A 21953-nucleotide genomic window follows, 5' to 3' on the forward strand; every position below is an offset into this window, starting at 1 on the left:
TAAGTGTCTAGTCGTTCTAGCGCTTTCGCACGAATTGGGGACACTTTTCGCTTACACGCACTACCACTACATTAAATTAAATGTTCTATGCATCAACGCTCAACTCACATGTTGATTTTTACGGAGGGAGGAAACCGGAGAACCCGGAGCAAACCCTCGTAGCATAGGAGAGAACAGCACATCAAGCAAACTCAATTCAAGGCCCGAATTCTTGCAAGAATGTGGTTAATAGCAATAAAATTGCTTTACGATTTCCGCATTCTGTGATAGAATCCATGTTGGGCTTTTCAGCAGCAAATATCTGGTTTCTTTCTCACTCATCATCTTTGAGCGTGCTTGTTGTATCTCTGTATTTCTTGAGTTGATGTGGTTTTGCACTTGGGTTTTTTGGTCTTTATGATAGTTCACTAAAAAGTCAAATACTATTTTGACTTGTGTGACTTTGTGCTGTGGGTGCATTTCTTTTATTCCGATTCGTAAATCTCTGTATTTCCTTTGTTTCTTGTTCGTTCTGTCTGCTATCTTTCCTATAACGCACACGGTGCCTTCAAGCAGGAGCCATCCTTTTCTTTTTCTCATGTCATGGATGAACAAGTCAATATTATTTGCGCCGGTGGGGCTGGGATATGGAACGCAATGTTCCACATGATTTTAGCTTTATCATTTTCTATCACTGCTGATGGAGATCTCTGTTCGTACCATGGTTTAGAGTGATCGTTTTCAAAGTCATATAAATGGGGTAGGTAGTGATAGAATGGTCTTAGCATCTTGTCATACCGTGATGCGTGTAAACTTTGTGCACTCATCAAGCAATCACACATTATGTGAGATACTGATTCTTATTTTTGAACATTTACTTTCCTCAACATGTTGTTGTAGCTTGTATTTCTTGTAATTTGCAGTTGGTAGCAATTGCTGTCTTATGCTTGTGTTCACACTAAGCACTATATCTGGAATGTTCTTCCATGTTTGCAGGAGTGCAAGACTGTCCGCTTCAATTTCAACATCATAATACTGCAGTGTAGTAAGAGCGCCTAGCCCCTTTTGGGCTCTGTATTCTGATTTGTATTGATTGGTTATTATTTTTGTCAGGAATTCTTCGATCACTTTAGGGCTTGCCTTCTCTAATTTAATCGTCTTTTTTGGTCGTCTTCCAGTGTTGTTTTCATCTCATCGTACGTCTAACTCTTCTGCGTATTTCTTAGCGTCTATAAACACCCATTTTAGTCCTTTGTCTGTCTTTCTTTCCTCAAATCGTTAAACACATTGGATTCGTGGGTCTTAACTAGTTTGCTGTCTTTTTCTTTGTGGCTTTGCATTGTATGTCATCTTGACTTCTTTCAGTCCTCTTCCTCCGTCTGTAGTGGGTAAGTACATTGCTTTGGTTGATTTGCTAACATGGAGTCCCCCGTGTTCTTATATGATCTATCTGCATTCACGATCTAGTTCTTTCAGCACATTTATGGGCCAATTAGTTGACCACATATGATACTGTAGTACTGGGAGGGCAAAAGTATTTGATGCTTTTACATTTCTTGGTATTGATATGTTGCTGGACCAGATGGCTTATATTCATTTCAGAAATTCGTCGCCAGCATCTCTACAAACAAGCTCATCAAGTTGTACACTGTTCTCATATTTCCCAAGAAACTTATATTTATCTTCTTTGTCGAGAGATATTTATTATCATTATCATCATTATCATCATCATTATTATTATTATTATTATTATTATTATTATTATTATTATTATTATCGTGCAGTTTGAAACGCGTGGATGCTCAGAAAGGGCCTAAGTCGCTTCATGGGAACTGTAAAACGTACATATATAAAAATACGTAATTATATAAATAACTTGGTAAATAACTAAAATTATAATATAGCTACGAAATTTTCCGATATAACGAACACTCTCATTGGTTGAAATATGACCACGTGACACAAGATAAATCTAAATGTATCCCCACCGGGAAATAAGTTACTTTATGGATATAAGTTGCACGTGACAATAATCGTGAAAATAAACAAGTGCACTTGATCAGAGCGGGAAAATCGCTGATGGAATAATATTTTGCACCAATCACAAACAACAAAGCGGGAGCAGATATTTTGCTTGAATTTACAGTACAAATTTTCAGAGATTTTCAAGTAATATTTCAAAGCCGACAATGAGGACTGGACGGGTTTGCAAGTCTAAGCAATTAGTTCCAGTCCGAGGCGCAGCGGAGGACTGGAACTAACTGCGCGGACTTGAAATCCCGTCCAGTCCGATATTGGAGGCTTTGAAATGAGTCTCATCTCATTAACTATTCGACTTAGAGTAACTGGAACAAAATTATAATTCAGTCCTAGGACTGAATTAATTTTGTTCTAGTTACTCCAGACTGAATGCATTCCTTTCACAGCACTTTACCAGGTTTCAAGTAACATCATGTGACTCAAAAATAGCCCATTGATTGGATGGTTTACTCATGAATTATTAATGAGTATGAGAAGTGTTTGTACAGAGAAATTACAGACTTTCATTGAGAATAAGGATTCGGAAAATACGAAAACAGCGACTTAAAATGCTGTTGCTATTCTTCTCGCTTTTTGGTAGAGAAATACAAGACCATATGTGAGTTGTATTCGTAAAATCATGGTCAGTTTTCATGCATTTTAGCTTGCTAAATAAAGTTCCTATTTCGTAAACTGACTTCTCAATATTTCTCAATTGCTATATAACAAAATACTTAATGTCTGGTCCCTCGGGAAATTAGTTTGAGACTCTCGGGAAAACAAAACTATTTCCCTCGCAACCAGACATTAAGTGTATAATGTCCACTAATGTCCACAGAGTCATGCAACCGGCTACTTTGAAGGTGTGTGCAATGTTCAGTGAGCTAGATATTACAGCCTTCTGCATACGTCTCAATACTTCCAGGTTTCCTCTGTTACCAAGAAGCTTTCTTATGATCTGATTAACGTGCTAAAACGTCAATTATGATGTTATATTGTTCAGCGTCGTAGCCCTGATGTTGTCGTTGAAGCTCCTGTTGAGGCCACTAGCTCAACAGTATAGAATTCCTGTTTTCCCGCCGTTTTGTGCTGTGTGAGTCCGCTAACCAGTTAATGTCGCTGTCGCGTCACGTGTGCACGTTGTCATTTGTAGTGTTAGTGTAATGTGATCATCAGCTTCATGTGTTATGTTCTCGTGCAGTGTGTTCATCAATTGGTAAGTTCTTTGCCATTGCTTGCTTGCAGTATTGTACCATCGTAATGTAATACTCTTTGTTTTAGGATTTTACTGTGTGTGTGTATCGGATAGTTTACATGTGAAACCATTTGATGAATAAATCGAATCAGTGCATATGAAGTTGAGACGTGTGTGTTTAACCCCTACATCGGCGTAAAATCCAATTGTAATCCTACAAAGTAAAGAGGGAGCTCTTATGGCTAAGATCTACGAACTGGATCGCTCCAGAAGCGGATATCAAGCTGTTCTTTCCCGTGTATGCAAGAAAATCGAAGAGAAGCTAATAAGCGAAGACAACCTTGAAGACGTGAAACTATTGCAATCTCGCCTAAATACCGCCTTTGATCGTTATCAGCAATGTTGCCGAAAGTATGACGACTTGTTGGATCACGCTTGTGAAAAATATCTAAATATTCAGGAACTGCTAAGCCAACAACTGAGGAGAAGGGAGTATGTTAACCAGAAAATTAACATGTTTATCGCTAGTGCTATGGTCAGCCGAGAAGTGACGAGAATCGAAGAAGAAATAAAGCAAACAGAAACCGAGTTAAAACAAGCCCTCGAGCGAGACAAATCTGTGTCTGGTGGTCAAATTACCACCAAATCTTCCCTGAATGAGTCCAGAGTTCAACAAACTGTGTTACAGGATAGCAACAATCCCAGTGAAGAGAATATTCAAGATATTTTTGAGTCCAATGTTATTATCCCACCGCCGCCAATGTTCTCAGATGTCATTACCCCAGAACCATCGAAGCGTAAACGAGAGCCGATTCAAGTGATAACATCGACACCTGTCATTCCAACACATCAAACAATCCGACCGGAACCAAAGGACCAAATTCATGATGAGAGTAAAGTCAGTGAAGGATTCGGTACTCAATCCACGGTATTACAAGATAATTATAGCCCACGTGCAGAGGGCTTACAAGATCTCTCTGGAGTTATACTACCCCCTCCCCCTGTGTATTCAGACATTATGTCGCCGCCACTACCGGGGGGTAAACAAGAGTTGTTTCAAGTGGAAAAGTCAATACCTTTTGGCCCGTCTTCCTGCAATGCCGACTTCGATCCCTCTGTTGCCATAGTGACGGATTCATCACAGGAATCCCAACCCCAAGTGAGGCATGAAGGAAGTCTTCAAACCACAGGAAACCCGCAAGTTATACAGACAACAATCAACGCAGAATCGAACAAGACTAAGAAGAGACTATCTGTGACACAAAACGTCGAAAACACATCCATGCAAAACTCCAACAGCGAGACAGCAGCACAGGATTCCCAACCTCTCCGTGCGGAGCCCAAATCCAGCGACCAAGGGATACTTACGGCCATAGTAGCGTCTATGGACAAGATGACCAGCGCGCGCGATCTACCAGCCGTTCGAGTGGTGAAGTTTGATGGTTCGCCGGAGAAATATTTGACATTTCGTCAGAGGTTTAAGCAACTTGTGGAGTCAAGACAACTTGACGATGCTGTTAAGATGACACGCCTTCTACAGTTCCTAGAGGGACCTGCCCTTGCTGCTGTGCAACACTACGAAACTATACCTAGAGGACTAGAGAAGGCTCTGAGAGTATTAGAAGATAGATTTGGCCGCCCCTATCACGTAGTTAAGGCCTGCGTAGAGACAATGACGAAGGGACCGGCAATACAGCCCAACGACAGACAGGCGCTACAGCAGTTTGCAGACATGGCTCAAGCAACTTATGACACCCTCGACGCGGTCGGTTATTTGTCCGAAATGAATACCAATAACCTGGAGAAGATGATGTCACGCTTACCAAAATGGATTCAAGCTAAGTTCGTCGAACACTTGAGTAAGCTTGAACGAAAGGGACAAACGTTACCATCCTTTAAGGACGTCGTGGAGTTCTTACGAGATAGAGCTGACATCGTCAATCATCCATTTCTTGCAAGGCCAACTGTCGAAGGCACGTCGCCCCAAGGGAAATCGTCGAACACGAGGTTCAAGCCTACTACGCTAAAGCCTTCAACTTATGCAATCGCTGCAACAAGTAAGGATCCGGCATGTGAGTTATGCTCAAATTCCCATCGTCTGTATCATTGTGATGCATTCAAGTCTAAGTCTATTAAGGAAAGAAATGACTTTGTGAAGAGTAAGCATCTCTGCTTCAACTGTCTGAGCTCAACTAACCACAACGCTAAAACCTGCAAGTCCCAGACCAGATGTCGAGCTTCTGGTTGTGGCAAGCCTCATCACACTATGCTACACTTCGATGAATGCTTAACGATTCAAGTCAAGCGTCCGCCATCGCAGGCGACGAACGCGAGCGGACGAACTACGTTAGAACCCGTGCAAGAAGTAAACGTCTCACCTGGTAATTCACACACAATTTCGAGTGACGTCAACGCGATCTCAACATGTGAAACGAGAGAAGTCCTGCTACAAGTGGTACCAGTGAAGGTGATAAGCAACGAAAGACACTCGCTAACTACATACGCACTACTAGACTCTGGGTCAGATATCACGATGATTGACCCATCACTTGCCATGCTTCTGGGGTTAAGAGGAAGACCCAGTAAGCTTCGTTTCAATACCGCAAGCGATTGCAATGCCGAACAAAGTGGAGTAAAGGTTGATTTCAAGCTAGCCTCAGTAAGTGGCAATGATGAGACTCAGGTGTACGTCAAATCAGCCTGGGCCACCAAGGAACTTACAATCCCCCTTAAACATAACAAGGTGCTGAAGTCCACTGATCAATGGCCGCACTTACGTGAAGTCCCATTTCCTACCGTAGAGAGACAGAGGATATCAGTCCTGATCGGAACCAATGTGCAAGAAGCGTTCGTACCGGTGGAAGTGAGAAGAGGAAACAGAGATGAGCCCGTCGCCATACGATCATGCCTTGGATGGAGTGTCCTTGGCGGTAGCTTTACACGAGGTATAAGTGAACCAGCGAATCTCAATTATATACGTAAGGAGGACGTTACGCTGAATGAACAACTGGAAGAGTTCTGGAAGGTCGAGTCATACGGGTCCCATAAAACGGAAGCGAAACCATTGTCAGTTGAGGATCAAAGGGCCATGAAGATTATAGATGACACTATATGTAAGGTGGGCAGTAACTACAGGATGGGACTGCTATGGAAGACGCCAAACCCTGATCTCCCTAACAACCGCAAACTAGCTGAAGCAAGATTGAGCAATCTGAGGACACGGCTACAACGCGATCCCGAGTTGCTGATAAAGTACAGAAACGTGATGGAGAACTACATAGCTAAGGGTTACGCTTCAAAGTTATCGAGAGAGGAAGCAGAGAACACTGGATCTAAAACATGGTACTTACCTCATCATCCGGTTTACAACCCAAACAAACCCGGAAAGATCCGCGTTGTATTCGACGCGGCTGCGAAGTTCAGCGGTACGTCTCTAAATGATAACCTTCTACAAGGTCCGAGTCTTATCAATGACTTGTCCGGAGTCCTGCTTCGATTCCGTGAGGAACACTCCGCCTTCACAGCGGATATCGAGGCAATGTTTTACCAAATCAAGGTGGTTCCGAGTGATACAGAAGCTCTCAGATTCTTATGGTGGTCAACCAACTTGGACGATCGACCCGAGGAATACAAGATGACGGTGCATATCTTCGGAGCGAAGTCTTCCCCCTGTTGTGCCAACAAGGCTTTGAGAGTGACGGCAGCGGACAACGCAGACAACTACGACCCTGACGTCATCCGTACAGTCGAACGCAACTTTTACGTCGACGACGTATTAAAGTCAGCTCCTACCCCAAACCAGGCCATCCACTTAGCAAAGGAGTTAACCAAGTTATTGAAGGAAGGCGGCTTCCGTTTATCAAAGTTCTCTAGTAACAGCAGAGAGGTGCTGGCGTCTATTCCGAAAGACGACAGAGCTGATCCCACATTCGATATGGACCTCGATAGACTGCCCGTTGGCAGAGCACTAGGGGTCTACTGGGACACTGAATCCGACACATTCCAGTTCAAGACACTAGTCACAACCAAGCCGCACACAAAGAGAGGAGTGCTATCCATAGTAAGTTCACTGTTTGACCCCCTTGGGTTCCTAGCCCCATTCACCTTTACCGTCAAGTCTCTTCTCCAAGATTTGTGGAGAGCGGAGGTTTCCTGGGACGAAGAAATTCCCGAGCCGTACCTGTCGCAGTGGAAGGACTGGCTGAGAAACATGCCGAAAGTTGTCAACATACACATTCCAAGGTGCTTCAAGTCACCCTTCTTGTACACGCCATCACGCATCGAGCTACATGTATTCTCAGATGCTTCTAGAAGAGGCCTTGCAACTGTCGCCTACCTGAGAATGCTAAATGAGTTAGGATACGTACACTGCTCATTTGTAATGGGAAAGGCCAAAACTGCACCGCTGAGAGAGTGGACTATACCCCGCTTAGAGCTTCAAGCCGCTGTGTTGGCAACCCGTCTGGCTACAACAATACGGAGAGAGCTAGACCTAACTATAGGCTCAACAACCTACTGGACAGATTCGTCCACAGTTATCCAGTATCTACAAAACATCAATAGAAGATTCCCAGTGTTTGTCGCAAATCGCATTACAGAGATACACGAGGTAACTACTATCGAACAGTGGCGACATGTTCCTGGCACCCTGAATCCTGCGGACGAAGGGTCGCGAGGAGTAGCCATCGATTACTTCGAACCCGGCTGCCGCTGGTTGTCGGGTCCGGAATTCCTGTGGCAACATGAGGATGAATGGCCTAGTAAAGAAACAAAGCCTGAAGAGATCATGGAGTGCGAGTCTACAATCGCCACACTAACGACAGCAGAGACTACTCCGTCGCAGATCGATCATTTGCTGCGACGTTACTCGTCCTGGCCACACCTACTGAAGGTCACGTCGTGGCTTCTAAGATTCGTTAAAGCCGCAAGAAGACAAGAACCACGGCGATCAGGTGCGCTCAAATTAGTAGAGATCCAAGATGCTAGCCGTGAAATTATCCGACTGATACAGGTTAAGTTCTTTAAAGAAGAGTATCAGGCCCTACAAAGGCAAGAGCGGGTAAAGAAAGGCAGTAAGCTATCGAGCCTCGATCCCTTCCTGGTCGACGGAATCATACGAGTGGGTGGAAGAATTCGCAACGCGCCATTACCCCCAGATGCAGTACATCCAATGATTATACCGAAAGATCACCCTGTAGCTGCGCTTATAGTGAGATTCTACCACCAGTTCCTTGGACACGCAGGTCGCGAACACGTGCTCTCAGCATTGCGCCAGCGTTATTGGATAGTGCATGGAAGATCCCTTGTGCGTCGTGTCTTACACAGCTGCTTTGACTGCCGCAGACGAAATGCACCAATGATGCAACAAGTCATGGGAGACCTTCCCAAAGAACGACTAACCCCATTCCAAGCTCCATTCACGTTTACAGGAATCGATTTCTTCGGACCCTTCCACGTCAAGAGGGGCAGAGCAACGGAGAAGGTGTATGGTTGTATCTTTGTTTGTTTCAACACCCGCGCAGTTCATATCGAGGACGCAAGTTCCTTGTCCACAGACACCTTCATCCAAGCGTTCAGACGATTCATCGCCGTACGCGGCTGCCCTAAAGAAGTGTGGACTGATAACGGAACAAATTTTACCGGAGCCGAGAAGGAGCTCAGAGTTTCTATCAGACAGTTCAACGAGAAGATCATTAGAGATGAGTTACATACAAACGGAGCCGAGTGGCACTGCTGTCCTATGCCCAAGTGGAAATTCCAGCCACCTGCCGCAAGCCATATGTCAGGTGTATGGGAAAGGTTAATACGCAGTGTGCGCAAGACCATGAAGGCGCTTCTGAGAAATCCTAACGCCCCCCTCGCGTGGGAAACTCTACGTACTGTGTTCTGTGAGGCTGTATCCATATTGAACAGTCGCCCTCTATGTCCCAGCAGCGACGACCCCAACGACTTTGAACCGCTCACGCCTAACCACTTCCTTTTGCTGCGACCGAACGCAACACCCCCGCCCGGAACATTCAGCAACGATGATTTGTACTCGAGAAAACACTGGAGGCACGCGCAATTCCTCGCAAATCATTTCTGGACAAGGTGGGTGAAGGAATACGTTCCGATGCTTCAGCAGCGGCAGAAATGGACAACCGTGAAACGAGACATGAAGATCAACGATCTTGTCCTAATCGCTGATTCCACTGAGCCAAGATGTAAATGGTTACTCGGGCGTGTGACAAAGGTATATCCTGGTGCGGATAATCATGTGCGAGCGGCCGAGCTGAAGACCAGAAACTCGACGCTGGTTCGACCTATCACAAAGCTATGCTTGTTAGAGGAGTCACAGTAAGGTTAAGAGACTTTGAACATTGATCAGCCAACGCTGGAACTAGATTCCCTAAAGGAACATTATTGTTGAGTTATTATGAACGATGAACAGTCAACCCATGAGGAAGTCTTGTTAAGTGATTAGTTACAGCTTGATTAACAATGTGAAAATATGTATCTTGTTCAGCCTAGCCCCCGAGGATGTTGAGGCCACTAGCTCAACAGTATAGAATTCCTGTTTTCCCGCCGTTTTGTGCTGTGTGAGTCCGCTAACCAGTTAATGTCGCTGTCGCGTCACGTGTGCACGTTGTCATTTGTAGTGTTAGTGTAATGTGATCATCAGCTTCATGTGTTATGTTCTCGTGCAGTGTGTTCATCAATTGGTAAGTTCTTTGCCATTGCTTGCTTGCAGTATTGTACCATCGTAATGTAATACTCTTTGTTTTAGGATTTTACTGTGTGTGTGTATCGGATAGTTTACATGTGAAACCATTTGATGAATAAATCGAATCAGTGCATATGAAGTTGAGACGTGTGTGTTTAACCCCTACAGCTCCCATCGCAGTAAACTGTACTTCTCAGTGTCTTCTCACTCACAATTCTTCCCTCGTTTGTTCCCAAAGCGCGCGTCTACTCCATTCGCCTTCACAAAGCTATGCTCGGCCGCGAACATTGGAACATCCCAGTAGGCTTCCGCATCCGTTGATACGTAAGATGGTTTCTGTATCGCAGGCGAGTACCAAAGGGGTACTGTATCTGCCAACTTCAGGTTTTTCAGTATCTCGAAGTACAGTATTTTCAGCTCTCTCTTTCTTGGTACAAACAATGAGACAATCAAGTAAGAAAAGGATTTTTTTAACCAAAATCTGTATTACCAAGTGTACTTTAGATAACGGGTGCTTTTAGACTAGATTGCATTTTCTAATTTCCACTTTTTTAAATTCAGGATCCCCTTTAGCACTATGTTGATCATTGTCCTCCCGGAAAGCAAGAGAGGCCAAAAAAAGTATAACAACCAAAGTTGTAATGAAAGCCATTAACCGGGCACTTCATTTTTATCCAAAGGTCGCCACGCTGACCGGCCATTTCACCATTTGGACATTCACAGTTTTTGGCTCGGGGCTTCAAATCTATTTCTATAAAAAGAAAAAGTATGTAACATGTGATCACCAAAAAAAAAGAACTAGAATATTATAAACAGTGAGGACTATTTATGACCGGTTAACCGACGTCAAATTTGAAACAATTACTTTATAAATAATAATCTCGTTGAGTTTGAGTTTGAGTTGAAATTCGAAATCGAAATTTCTCTGTTTAATACCTGATAAATGAGCCGATATAAAACTCTTTGAATGCGTCAAGAAAATAATTTGATCCATGATGTTACTTCTAATACCACATTTGATAAAATACTTCTTCCTGATTGGTTGAATGACCGTTATTTTTTTCTTAACCTGCACGATTTAAAATTAATTGCACACATGTTGGAACTTTCTATCGTGTATTGTGTGTTATTTGAAACACGAGTGCAAATCGCCTCATTCCCAGACCCTATTCACTAGCCAATACGTAGCCCTGGGAAACCCTATAATTTCAAGTGATTCAATTGGCTTGCCGGAATCACAAAGAAGGTGCTATTTTTAGGTTGGTTTTTGGGAAAATAAAGCTGTAGCGGCTAGAAATATAGAAAACCTTCTACATTTCTTTCACAAAAATATTATTAAAAATATTATCAAAAGTCTTACGCTTAGTTAGATAAACGAAAGAGAATTTAGAATTAAATACTGCATCACTAAATTGAGAATATTTAAGTCTGGAAACACGGTGACCTAATGATCATAATACTCAAACATAAAGCAATATCTTGAGAGATATTACTTTAAAATGTTTGTTTCCGAGATATAAAAAGCGCTTTGGTGACCTGGTCACAAGATTAATCTGGCTTCCGGTCAGCCAAGCCATGAAAAATCAACTCGATGGTTTACCATTTTTTCAGCTTAAGTATGGTGCTCCTCTATAACTTATTTTATTCCATACCTTCTTTGTCCGCTAAGACAAGAGTAACACAAAGCACCAACACAGCCAGGAAGACAGTTTTCTCCATTTTCTTTGCTACACCGACTTAACTGTTATCTGTTGAAGAAAAACCCAAAAATATAAACTTAAAATTTAAGATGTTAATAAGAAATTATATTTTCACATAATAGTATGGATTCGGGGGAGGGGGGAGGGGGGTGGATCTTGAAAAATTATAATATGTAGAATATGAGAAAAGAGATCAAAATGACTTTTTCTTGGAGAAATAAAGTTCTCTAATTTTGGATTTTCTTGTGAAGTTCACCACAAGATATGTTTTCAAAGTGTTCTGCAGTAAAATGATAATCAGATACCTTGTATCTTGGAATCTTAGTTTAGTACTTTGTTGTCACACGTTGAGATGAGATGTGAATCAAACTTATGACTTGCATAGGCTTCTCTGATTGATCACCATTCAGAGTCTTTGTTGTTGATAAATTAGCTTTGTCTGTGGGGGTGAGGGACAGTACTGTTTTGATCATGTGTTTATCGTTGTGTAAAACCCTTTTGTTGACTGAGATACTTTAAATAATGTCTACACTCATTTCAGGATAGTGAATGACTTATTTTCTTTAAAACAATGTGTTATAATCTGTGCTTTTGTTAGTGTAAGAACAATAAATTTTCTAGACCGGTTTAAGTAACTGGGGAAAACGCGGTACTGACTTACAGTACGTACACAGTCGACATGTGAAATGGCTGGGGAAATATAATGTAATAATTCTACTGCTCAGGGTATTGAAACGAGTCAACAAAATATTAACAAGCACTGAAATTATTCCACATGGGTGTATTCTACATTTAACCTTGCACGTCCGTGGAGTAAATAGTAAATGGCTTATTATCTTCGAAACAATATGCATTAATTTGAGTTTTTTTAGAAGAAGAAAATAGAATTTTCTATTCCAGTTTTCGTATCTTGGGAAAACACGAGACTGGTTTACAGTGCACGTACACATTATGACATGCGAAATAGCATTCATGACAAGGGAGCTCGAGCGCGGCAGAAATAAATTAATTCGTTGATTGGGCTTACTGTGATACATAACTTATTTGATTGGTTTTCCTGTGATATGGCTCATAAGTAAACAAATATGGCGGATGATACAAATAAATGGGAAGCACCGGTGGCGTGCGCTGCTAATGCGCTGCCTCTCACCAATGCGACCCGAATTCAGAGTTGTTTGTTGGTTCTCTCCTGTGCTTCGAAGGTTTTTTTCCGGGTTCTCCGGTTTTCCTCCCTTTTCAAAAATCAACTACTAAATTCGAATTCGATCTTTGGGCTTTCACCTAGTTTGGAGCCTAGCTCTGTTGTGATTGTCCCACGCTGTGATACAAGTTAGTAGATTTTAGATTTTAATAAATGACTGAGAGTGAAACTATGATCATGTGAACGGGCCTCGGCCAATCAGCATCAGAGAATTCGTCAGCACACGTCAATACCAAAGAAGACCAATTGACAAATTTTTTTCTGCATGCCGTGCTCCCTTGTTTATGATAGAAAACAAGTTATATATTATAATACGCTAACCAGTACCCTGTCTGTACGGGAAAAAATTCCCTCATGACCTACATGATCACTTTCCAGCCAACTAATGCCCGTAGTCTTCTTCAGAGTCTTTCGTTTTCTCACTGGACTCTGAAGATGACTACCGCTCAGGTTATCGGAACGTCAGTCACCACCAACAGTCTTTCTCAATACTACACTCACCCGGAATATCACACTTCACAACAAAATTAAAACTTTGAGATTCGTTTGTAGACACATGCATAATTGCATAATCGTAAAAAAAAAATGGTTAAAGATAAGAAACTAAGTATTATGTACATATTTCAATAAAGACCTAGTAATGTCAGTTCTAAAATAACTGTTATGAATGTCGCGTTCTGATCGTTTTGGAGCGCGTGCTTTATGAGAGCACATTGCACGCGCGCGCACTTTCCGTTGTGTCATTCCTATCTAAAATAACGGTTATTGTAATATGTATTTTATAAAAGGAATAAAAATATTTTTTGCTGTGCTGTGTGGAGACAAACTAAACACCGAGTTGAGAGCCGAGTTGAGAGCCGAGTTGAGAGCCGAGTTGGGAGCCGAGTTGGGAGCCGAGTTGGGAGCCGAGTTGGGAGCCGAGTTAGGAGCCGAGTTATTTAAAAATTTAAATTAATTTTTTTGGGAATTATTTAGTATAATCATCATCTTTATTGAAATTAATTTTTGAAAAATTATAATTATAATCTTTTTAGGAACATAAACAAATTATTTGAAAAAAAATGTTTGTTTGCGTTATCACTATGGTTCGGCAACTGCTGCAACTGCTGATCAGTAATTATGCATAGAAAAATACAGTACAGCTAGATGCATGCACAAACATTAACTCGATGTGTATATCTTATAAAACAATAATGTCAATAAAAAACGCGATAAAGTTCTATACAGTAGTAAAGATCACATTATATGACTTTATACGCCTTAAGTGCAGAATTTCGAGAACTTGCTGTCATTATTACTAGTTTATAATGTATAAATTCCGCACTTAAGGAGTATACATGTTGATGTCCATGAGGAACTCCTCTTGAAATGCATCTAACATTAACCCAGGAGCACAGTGTATCATAGATGGAGATATGTAAGGATGACGTGCTCTTACACACTCCCACAGACAGTGGTAGTAGCGGTTGCTTTCTGTGGATATATGCTTCACTCCATTCTTCATATAAACATCCTTCTCCAAGTGTTGGATTACTAATCCAAGAAAAGGTGGTCCCATTGGATCCCGGAAGTAATACGGGCAACCTGCACACTTCTTAACTCGGTTTGTGATGCTGGTTATCATAAAAGGATGGCTATTATGCCATGGCTGACGATAACCACCAGTGCTTTGAAAGCTGGAAACAGGCTGTCCTTGGTTAGAGGTACTGGGACCAAGAGTTCGTGAGACCATGTTGATGCCATGGTTGGAGGAACTGAGTCCATTAGAGGTACTGGGACCAAGAGTTTGTGAGACCATGTTGATGCCATGGTTGGAGGAACTGAGTCCATTAGAGGTACTGGGACCAAGAGTTCGTGAGACCATGTTGATGCCATGGTTGGAGGAGCTGAGTCCATTAGAGGTACTGGGACCAAGAGTTTGTGTGACCATGTTGACGTCATGGTTGGAGGAGCTGAGTCCATCAGAGGTACTGGGACTGTGGGTGGTGGTAGGATTTTGGTTGCTGCACATGTGGTGCAACAATTGTTTAAGACTTGCCTTTGTATGCACCTTTTGATGTAGAGTCGTGTCCTGCTCTTGTACATTCAGTACTTTCAGCATCACCCACACCACATGGTGGCAGATGTCCCCTCCTGCGGCAAAAGAGCAATCACACTCAACAGTTTCTCCGATGTGGACAAGTCTGGTCTTGTGACTTTGCTCAACCTCGAACACTTTATGGTAATCACTAATGTGGTGAACATTCTTTAACATGATATTGGCATATTTTGCCTTCTTAAGCGATTCATGAAATGCTTTACTACGCGTCTTCCTTTTTCGGTGGGTGCTGCGAATATGGGGTGTCTGTCCACCCCCATCATCATTGTCATCATCAGAGCCACTCAGATCGTCAACAATGCTTTGCATACTAACAGCCCTTTGTTTGACTCTATGGGATGACCTTTCTTCAATGTGTGTCCCTGCTTTGTATGCTTCTGTATTCAAATTGTTACTGCCGAGATCCTTGGCGAACTGGCTTGCTCTATCCAATTGCCTTCTCAATGTGGCCATGTCTTTTTGCCTTTGGTTATGGCAATTACCCCCAGAGTAGGACCCTTCCTCAAACCTTTCAAACAAAAACAAAAGCACAACATTATTTACTTACTTCAACTGCATTGAGGTGAGTTGGGATCTTAAAACAAGTAATGTACAATGTTTTACAAAACCTTCAATGTTACGAAGCTCAATTTCATAAAAATTAGATTTTGGTATTTTTCAGTATAAACCAAAGAACCAAAATTTTATCATTGATTTGTTTTGACAGTTATAATATCACATATAATAAGCTCAACAGCCCTCATCTGCCACGCCCACCATACTATCATACATTTTGGAATCTTTTTATGATAAGCTTTAATTTGATATATGATAGCTTTTGTCCCCCATTCCCCCAAGTGATACTAATATGTCCACTGGTTCATGCACTTATAAAAAAGTAAATAAAACTCATGGAAACTCATGATCAGTGAGTTTGGCACACTATAGTCACTAGTGCTTATATCACTCAACCACACTTTATTTATGTCCATACCTTTTTAACTTTGCCTTCAAAAGGGCACTCTCAACAATGTGATCCTCTGCTACTCTTGACAGCGAATCCCTCTTGGCTCCACGCACTGCATTGCGTGAATGGCCCACTTCTGCCATGTTGGTATTTGGTGCATCTGGTCCTTTAAATGCTCTGAACACATGGAATCTGCAATAGAAATATTACCAAAGTATTTAACATATATCAAAACATGTGTATATCCACAAAAAATGTGTGCAGTTTCATGACTTTTTCAGATCATTACTCGCTAAGCTTAGCTATGCTCAAGGTGGACATCTCAATTAAAAAAAGCACATTACAGAGACATCAATAAAAGTCTATGTACCTTCTTGCATGCCAGAAGTTGTTAAACCAATTCTTAACATGCTTTCTCTTATCTTTTTCCTTGGCCCAGTCCATCAGAGTGCGGCGCTTCACTTCATATGCAGTTGGTGTTTCTGCACAGTAAATAGCATGAACCATTTCCAGAAATTCCGCTTTTGATCGTGGACTCCAAGTACCCTTAGAAACCTTGTGAGCACAATCATAAAAGTGAACCTCACAAGACTTTGACCTCTCAAGCAATTCTTCCTTGAGCATTATCTGAATACTTGCACGATTTCCACCATGCTCATCGCTGACAATTCCATGCGGATCGAAAATATACTGAGCATTGCCAGTGAATTCTGTTAAGGCCTAAAACAAAGAAAACAAAATCCCTTAATAAACAATCATTTCACAAAAATTATTCTACATTATTAAACTCATCAACAATGCATAAGCTACCAGTCCAAGCAGGATTTCCCAATTTGGTCACATGCATGACCTTTATACCCCGACAATTAATTCCAGATATAAACAGAATGATTAAGGGTCATAGTACTTTAAAGGGTTAGAAGATAATGTGTGGCCTTTCGTGAAGGGGTCCAAATTAGTGTCACTATAAAAACTCAAATTATGCAGGAATGTTTGGGCAGGTTGTATAAGTTTGAAGAAAATGGTAGATTGCGCTGAACAATATGCAGTTTGTGTTAAAAAACTTACACTATTCAGGTGACTCCAAAATTCACAAAGGGTTTCTTTACTTTCTGTGTCGCAATCCATACTTGCAAGAGTTACCATCTCTTTAAGTGTAGGATGTTGCACACTTAGATTGATGGTTTTCATTCCTAACACTTTATCATGCTCTGCATCCAAATAGCAAAACTCCTTAGCAAGGGGATGCATACCATCTCGTTGCATTAATGCAGCAACTTCAATACGCTCCTTGCTAGTGCAAAACACATACGTCAATTTGTTTTTGCTCAATCGGCCATCTTGGACAGCCCACAATAAATATTTATCATGTTTGTCACTTTCTGATTTGATTTTTGCTAGTGCCTCAAATGAATGACCAGCTGGATTAATTTCCTTCATAACTTGCTGCTTTACATTTTGGATGTCTTTGAGCTTTGCCATCTTTGATGCATTGTCATACACTTCAGTAACAGACTTGCCCTCTTTTAGCATTTTACGTAGACTTTCATAAGGAAACTGACATGGTTTAGCTGAATTATTTGCTTTGAAGAACTCTGCAGCTTCTTTCCTGATTGATGGGGTTATCTTCTTTGCGATACATGTATGGTTTCCATAATGGTATACATTGACAAAGGCATCATTAAACTCCCAAACCTTCTTGGCAAGACACGGAATTCTATTGGCTACATACCCACAACATGCACAATTCACATTTTCTCCTTGTCTGTCAAAGTTAACTTTGTTGTTCTTTGTAAATGAGTGCTTGTATGGGCATTTCTCGTTGACACATTCATATGTTCCGCTGCATGATGCTATACGACGTACTCCTTGAAAGTTGGATCTGTTAGATGTTATCCAAGAACACCAGGGTCTGCCATCAACTGTGCTTTTCATCATGGCATTTTTGTCGTACTGGAGTTTATAGCAACAAGTCCCATCAATGTCATGTGGCAATGTAGTAACTTCCTGCATATCACAACCTGCCCAAATTTCTGGGGTCAACTTTTTTCGTGTCCTGTAATGTAAATATAAATTATTATTACACTAGCTTTTTATTGATACCAGTTGTATAGACTTTCCTGTGGTTAAATTAAAAACAGTCCTTTCACTCCTACTACAGTAATTTTCCAATTGGCACTACTGTGTATGCACGTCTGTCAAAGAATCAGTTCCAGAAATGTACAAGTCAAAATAGATAATGGTCCAATCACATTGAAGTATCATGTGAAAGTGATTGTAAAGTTAAAAAAAAAAGCTACATGATAGAGTACATAATGTAATATTTATGTAAGATGCAATTGATACTTACATATCCTTAGTTGAAGTGCTTTCGCCAGTATTTCGTTTAGTTGATTTCACTGTTGACATCCTAAATACATATTATTAATAGCTTCATTATACAAGTATATTGTAAACTATGTTTACCATGTAATATTAGTAATATTAGCAAAGTTTATAAGTTTTGTTACAGCTGCAAGTAAATGGCAGTGACCAGCACGCCCGGGGATGGGGGGAAGAGGGGAGGGGGGGGGGGGGGGGCGGGGGTGGAATCCTGTACAAAACTACGAGGGATGCTTGTCATATCTCTTAGGGGTAAAAATTTGTGATTTGGTATCTTTTAGGGTCTTTTAGGGAATTTTTGAAGATCAGCATTTTCTGGTATCTCATAGGGTGCCAGAAAATAAGAGAAAGAGCGCATCCATATTTCTTAACCTGGGGGCTTTTATAAGTAAAATTATTTGATCTGGTAGATCGAAACTTTCGGTATATTTTAGGGGTCTTTTTGAAAATTTTCGACGAGCATCCCTGGTATTTAATATAAGCATATACATACCTTTTTTGTTTAAATTTGCACAGTTTTCTTTTTACATGCCTGTTTCTGTTGCTTATTTTTGAGAAGACAGTTTTACAATCAGGACACTGTTTGGGATCACCTTGAGAAAATAGTAATTTTCACATTAACAATTTTCATCACATTTGCATGGATTGACATTATAACTATTTATATACATGTAATGGATTTTAATGTAACATCTTTACAGCTGTCAAGATAACATTCAATAGCTAAGCTTACTTATATCATCCTCTGAATCAGATTGAGACAACTCCATATACTTTGATTCTGATAATTCTTCTAAATCTGCTAAATAATGTAAATATCAATTTTTGGTTTTTGACAACAAGAACACTTTCATTGTAAGCATTATGCTATATAATTATGTACCATTATACAGTGGATTTAATATATGTATTGTTAAACATCAACTTAAAAACAAAGCAATCAGTAGCTTACCTATATTGTCCTCTGAATCAGATTGAGGCATGCCAATATACTTTGATTCTGCTAATCCTTCTAACACTGCTATAATTATATAAATAAATATATCAATAATATATAAATATCAATTATTGGAAGACCTTATATGCAATCTAAAATATTACATACCTAAAACTTGCTTTGGCTTTTCATCCTCTTTAAATCTGCAATCATCAAGCCAATGGAACCATTTCATCAAATGGAAGTTATAGTTAATAGATCTAAATATTAATTATATCAAATAGAGTGCACAAACTAAATCTTTGAAACCAATAGTCAAAACAAAAGCATTTAGCACAGCTAACTATGTGCTAATTGCTACTAAAGTAGCCTTGACAAGTTTATTGCAAGCACTCTATCTCAATGAAACATTTAATCCACAAAGAGAAGTTCAGAAAGAAGTGAGTCATGAAAGGCATCAATCGAATAATGTTTATATAATAATGCTATAAACAACCTATAAAGTACATCATTTTCTATAATCATTAGTCATATGTAGTATTGCCTTGTATAATAGGATTTTGTTTGAGGTTTAAATTTTGCACTGAGACAACCAACAACAACAATAAAGTGTGTTTTTCTTACCTTTGTGGATAATCTTTGATTGGAGAGTCTAGGGCACAAATTCACAAACCAATTATTAAATATATTAATATGACTCTATTAATATTTGTGCTGGGAGTACTATTATTATCATGAATATAAAAAAGGAAAAGAAAAAAACAAAGGACAAGCAAAAACATGCACGAAACGATATAAACAAAACACTATACCTCATATTATAACACATTAAGAACCTACAATCAACAGCAAAATCAAATAAGAAAGTAAGAGAAGTTATTTATACTTGCCTGATGTTGTGATGTACCGTGTAGATATAGGCGTTTTCACTGGAGAATCTATAAAATGGAATGACAGAATTATAAATAGCAAAATCGAATAAGAAAGTTTTCAGAAGTAGCAAGAGAAGTTATGATTTATTCTTGCCTGATATTGTGATGCACTGTGCAGCTATAGGCGTTTTCACTGGAGAATCTAAATGGAATGACAGTTTCGAGATGACAACGTGGACGCACATGACAAACATAATCAGTAAAAAGAAGGTAAAAAATCAGCAAATACACCACATAAAATAGGTTTAAAATACCTTCGATAATTATGCATTCTTCTTTGCTAAAAAAAAAGAATATAATACATTTCAATATTGTTTTTTATAAACGTTTTATCGTTGAAACATACGTGCCGTCCATGCCGTGAGATTTCGAAGCTTTCCGCTTACGATTCTCTTACACCCGAACATCTTTTTCACGAAAAAGAAATGAGCACTTACAACCTATACAGTCTTGGGACTTATTTGTAAACTTAATATATTCACGATGGCAAGTATTTTGCATGATAAAAGCAGATTCCTGAATAATTTATTTTCTTACCTCACACAGTCGCTGTCCTCCATTTTGAAACTTCGAGCCTGCGGTACACTGATCAGCAGTTAAATAACTCGGCTCCTATCGACTCCTAACTCGACTCCTAACTCGACTCCTAACTCGGCTCCCAACTCGGCTCCAGACTCGGCTCCCGACTCGAAGAATAGCGAACCTCTGCTGTGTGCAGTTATAAAGCACTTGGGGATTCGCAGAACACTCGGGAAGTGTCCAGAAGTGTCTCATAACGCTTATGAGCGCTTATATGACTGCACACAACACGCGCGTGCGTTTTATGTTTCTTTATTAATATATGCATAAAATTTTGTTTTCATATATAATGTGTTTATTTCAAAAATTGTTTAAAATAAACTTTTTTGAAAAACAATTGTTAATGATTCAAGAAACTGCAACAAATAAATGTGTAAATGAATTATCTGCATGATAAAATTGATCTATATATCAAATAAAGACGTTAATCTTAATGTAGACCTTCTGAAACTAGCATAGTCTGGTATGCAAGTGCAACAGGTGTTATAGGGTATGAAACTTTTACATCGATTTTTTTAAATTTGAAAATCATGGTCCCGTACCCATTTCTCCGAATATTGTGATGATGAAGGAAATCCAATGAAATTCAATTACTAGCAATTGCAAATCTTTGACATGTATGTTTGCTGACATCAAATAGTATTATCAAATATAAATGTAGATGTAGTATTATTGATCTTATAGGGAGTCATTATCCATTCTTGGCCTTTTCATGGGAGGAGAAACTCCTTCCTTCCTTCTCTGGTATTCTTCTTCATGCTTTTTACTGTTGAGTTAAAAAATAAAACATTGTAAAAATAAAAAATATCTATAAACATGGCATTCGCGAAAACCTGTAAAACAAATAAATTAGTTAATAGAAAGAAAGTGAGTGAAATAAAAAACATTTCAATTCTTAATTATTTGTTTACATCGAATTTCAATGTAATGGTAAATTTGATAGTCAATAAGCCTGAAGCGAGATGACGTTTTACCCCCGTCTCTAGACCATAATCCTTTTCACGATGCTTTTGTTCTTCAATTATGACTATTGTTCCTGTATTCTCTAAGGAATCAAAAATTTTAATATGAAAGAATTTTAAAAACTATTATGGTATAGAGTCGGGGGTAAAACGTCATCTCGCTTCAGGCTTATTGAAAAGTTGGTTTTTGACTTGCATCAATCAAAGAATACAAAACTTTAATGAAAATAATCTTCATTTATAGAAACAAAAAAGTGCTGCTAATTCCAACCAAATAGTGAAATGTAATTGGTTTCAAAATTGTCATGAATTAGGTAAAG

The 21953-nt window shown here is 39.9% G+C and overlaps 3 protein-coding genes and 1 pseudogene across 5 annotated transcripts; 1 reads left to right on the top strand and 3 right to left on the bottom strand.

Moving 5' to 3' along the window:
• Positions 1 to 225: 225 nt before the first annotated feature.
• LOC148911040 (uncharacterized) lies at positions 226 to 3208 on the bottom strand (annotated as a pseudogene).
• LOC116292504 (uncharacterized) lies at positions 3039 to 10035 on the top strand. 2 transcript variants are annotated; one of them, XR_016119862.1, is made up of 2 exons: positions 3039 to 9894; positions 9960 to 10035. XR_016119862.1 is itself a non-coding variant. In XM_089030452.1 (2 exons), exon 2 carries the CDS (start codon positions 3432 to 3434, stop codon positions 9531 to 9533), a length of 6102 nt encoding a protein of 2033 aa, XP_088886578.1. In that variant the 5' UTR covers positions 3039 to 3214; positions 3280 to 3431; the 3' UTR covers positions 9534 to 10035. The 2 variants fall into 2 exon arrangements, 1 of the variants encoding a protein (XP_088886578.1); XM_089030452.1 differs by having other exon boundaries at positions 3039 to 3214; positions 3280 to 10035.
• Positions 10036 to 10347: 312 nt separating this feature from the next.
• LOC116292505 (kappa-actitoxin-Avd4j-like) lies at positions 10348 to 11997 on the bottom strand. The gene is made up of 3 exons (XM_089030453.1): positions 11902 to 11997; positions 11549 to 11644; positions 10348 to 10647 (listed from the first exon to the last, which is right to left on the bottom strand). The coding sequence occupies exons 2-3, from the start codon at positions 11613 to 11615 to the stop codon at positions 10481 to 10483; spliced, it is 234 nt and encodes a 77-aa protein (XP_088886579.1). The 5' UTR covers positions 11616 to 11644; positions 11902 to 11997; the 3' UTR covers positions 10348 to 10480.
• A 1770-nt stretch (positions 11998 to 13767) lies between these two features.
• LOC148911041 (uncharacterized) lies at positions 13768 to 20782 on the bottom strand. 2 transcript variants are annotated; one of them, XM_089030709.1, is made up of 14 exons: positions 20630 to 20782; positions 20347 to 20372; positions 20187 to 20234; positions 20051 to 20098; positions 19785 to 19812; positions 19329 to 19363; positions 19176 to 19244; positions 18957 to 19022; positions 18717 to 18816; positions 18192 to 18251; positions 16910 to 17897; positions 16212 to 16561; positions 15869 to 16033; positions 13768 to 15403 (listed from the first exon to the last, which is right to left on the bottom strand). In XM_089030709.1, exons 1-14 carry the CDS (start codon positions 20650 to 20652, stop codon positions 14122 to 14124), a joined length of 3288 nt encoding a protein of 1095 aa, XP_088886835.1. In that variant the 5' UTR covers positions 20653 to 20782; the 3' UTR covers positions 13768 to 14121. The 2 variants fall into 2 exon arrangements, with proteins under 2 accessions (XP_088886835.1, XP_088886834.1); XM_089030708.1 differs by having other exon boundaries at positions 18957 to 19025.
• Between the last annotated feature and the right edge of the window lie 1171 nt (positions 20783 to 21953).

Source organism: Actinia tenebrosa, unplaced genomic scaffold (assembly GCF_029948245.1).
Source record: "Actinia tenebrosa isolate PJP-AT-01 unplaced genomic scaffold, QUT_ActTen_1.0 PGA_scaffold15__27_contigs__length_11533743, whole genome shotgun sequence".
Lineage (NCBI taxonomy): Eukaryota > Metazoa > Cnidaria > Anthozoa > Actiniaria > Actiniidae > Actinia > Actinia tenebrosa.

Bases quoted from the DNA above. Each gene is read 5' to 3' on its own strand.
- LOC116292504 (XM_089030452.1), top strand. From the start codon at position 3,432: ATGGCTAAGATCTACGAACTGGATCGCTCCAGAAGCGGATATCAAGCT.
- LOC116292505 (XM_089030453.1), bottom strand. From the start codon at position 11,615: ATGGAGAAAACTGTCTTCCTGGCTGTGTTGGTGCTTTGTGTTACTCTT. The intron at 10,648-11,548 runs GTATGGAATAAA...TTCTTTTTATAG, and splicing joins TGTCTTAGCGGACAAAGAAG to AAATAGATTTGAAGCCCCGA.
- LOC148911041 (XM_089030708.1), bottom strand. From the start codon at position 20,652: ATGGAGGACAGCGACTGTGTGAG. The intron at 19,364-19,784 runs GTAAGAAAAACA...TGATGATTGCAG, and splicing joins ATCAAAGATTATCCACAAAG to ATTTAAAGAGGATGAAAAGC. The intron at 16,562-16,909 runs GTAAGTTTTTTA...TCTTTGTTTTAG, and splicing joins TTTGGAGTCACCTGAATAGT to GCCTTAACAGAATTCACTGG.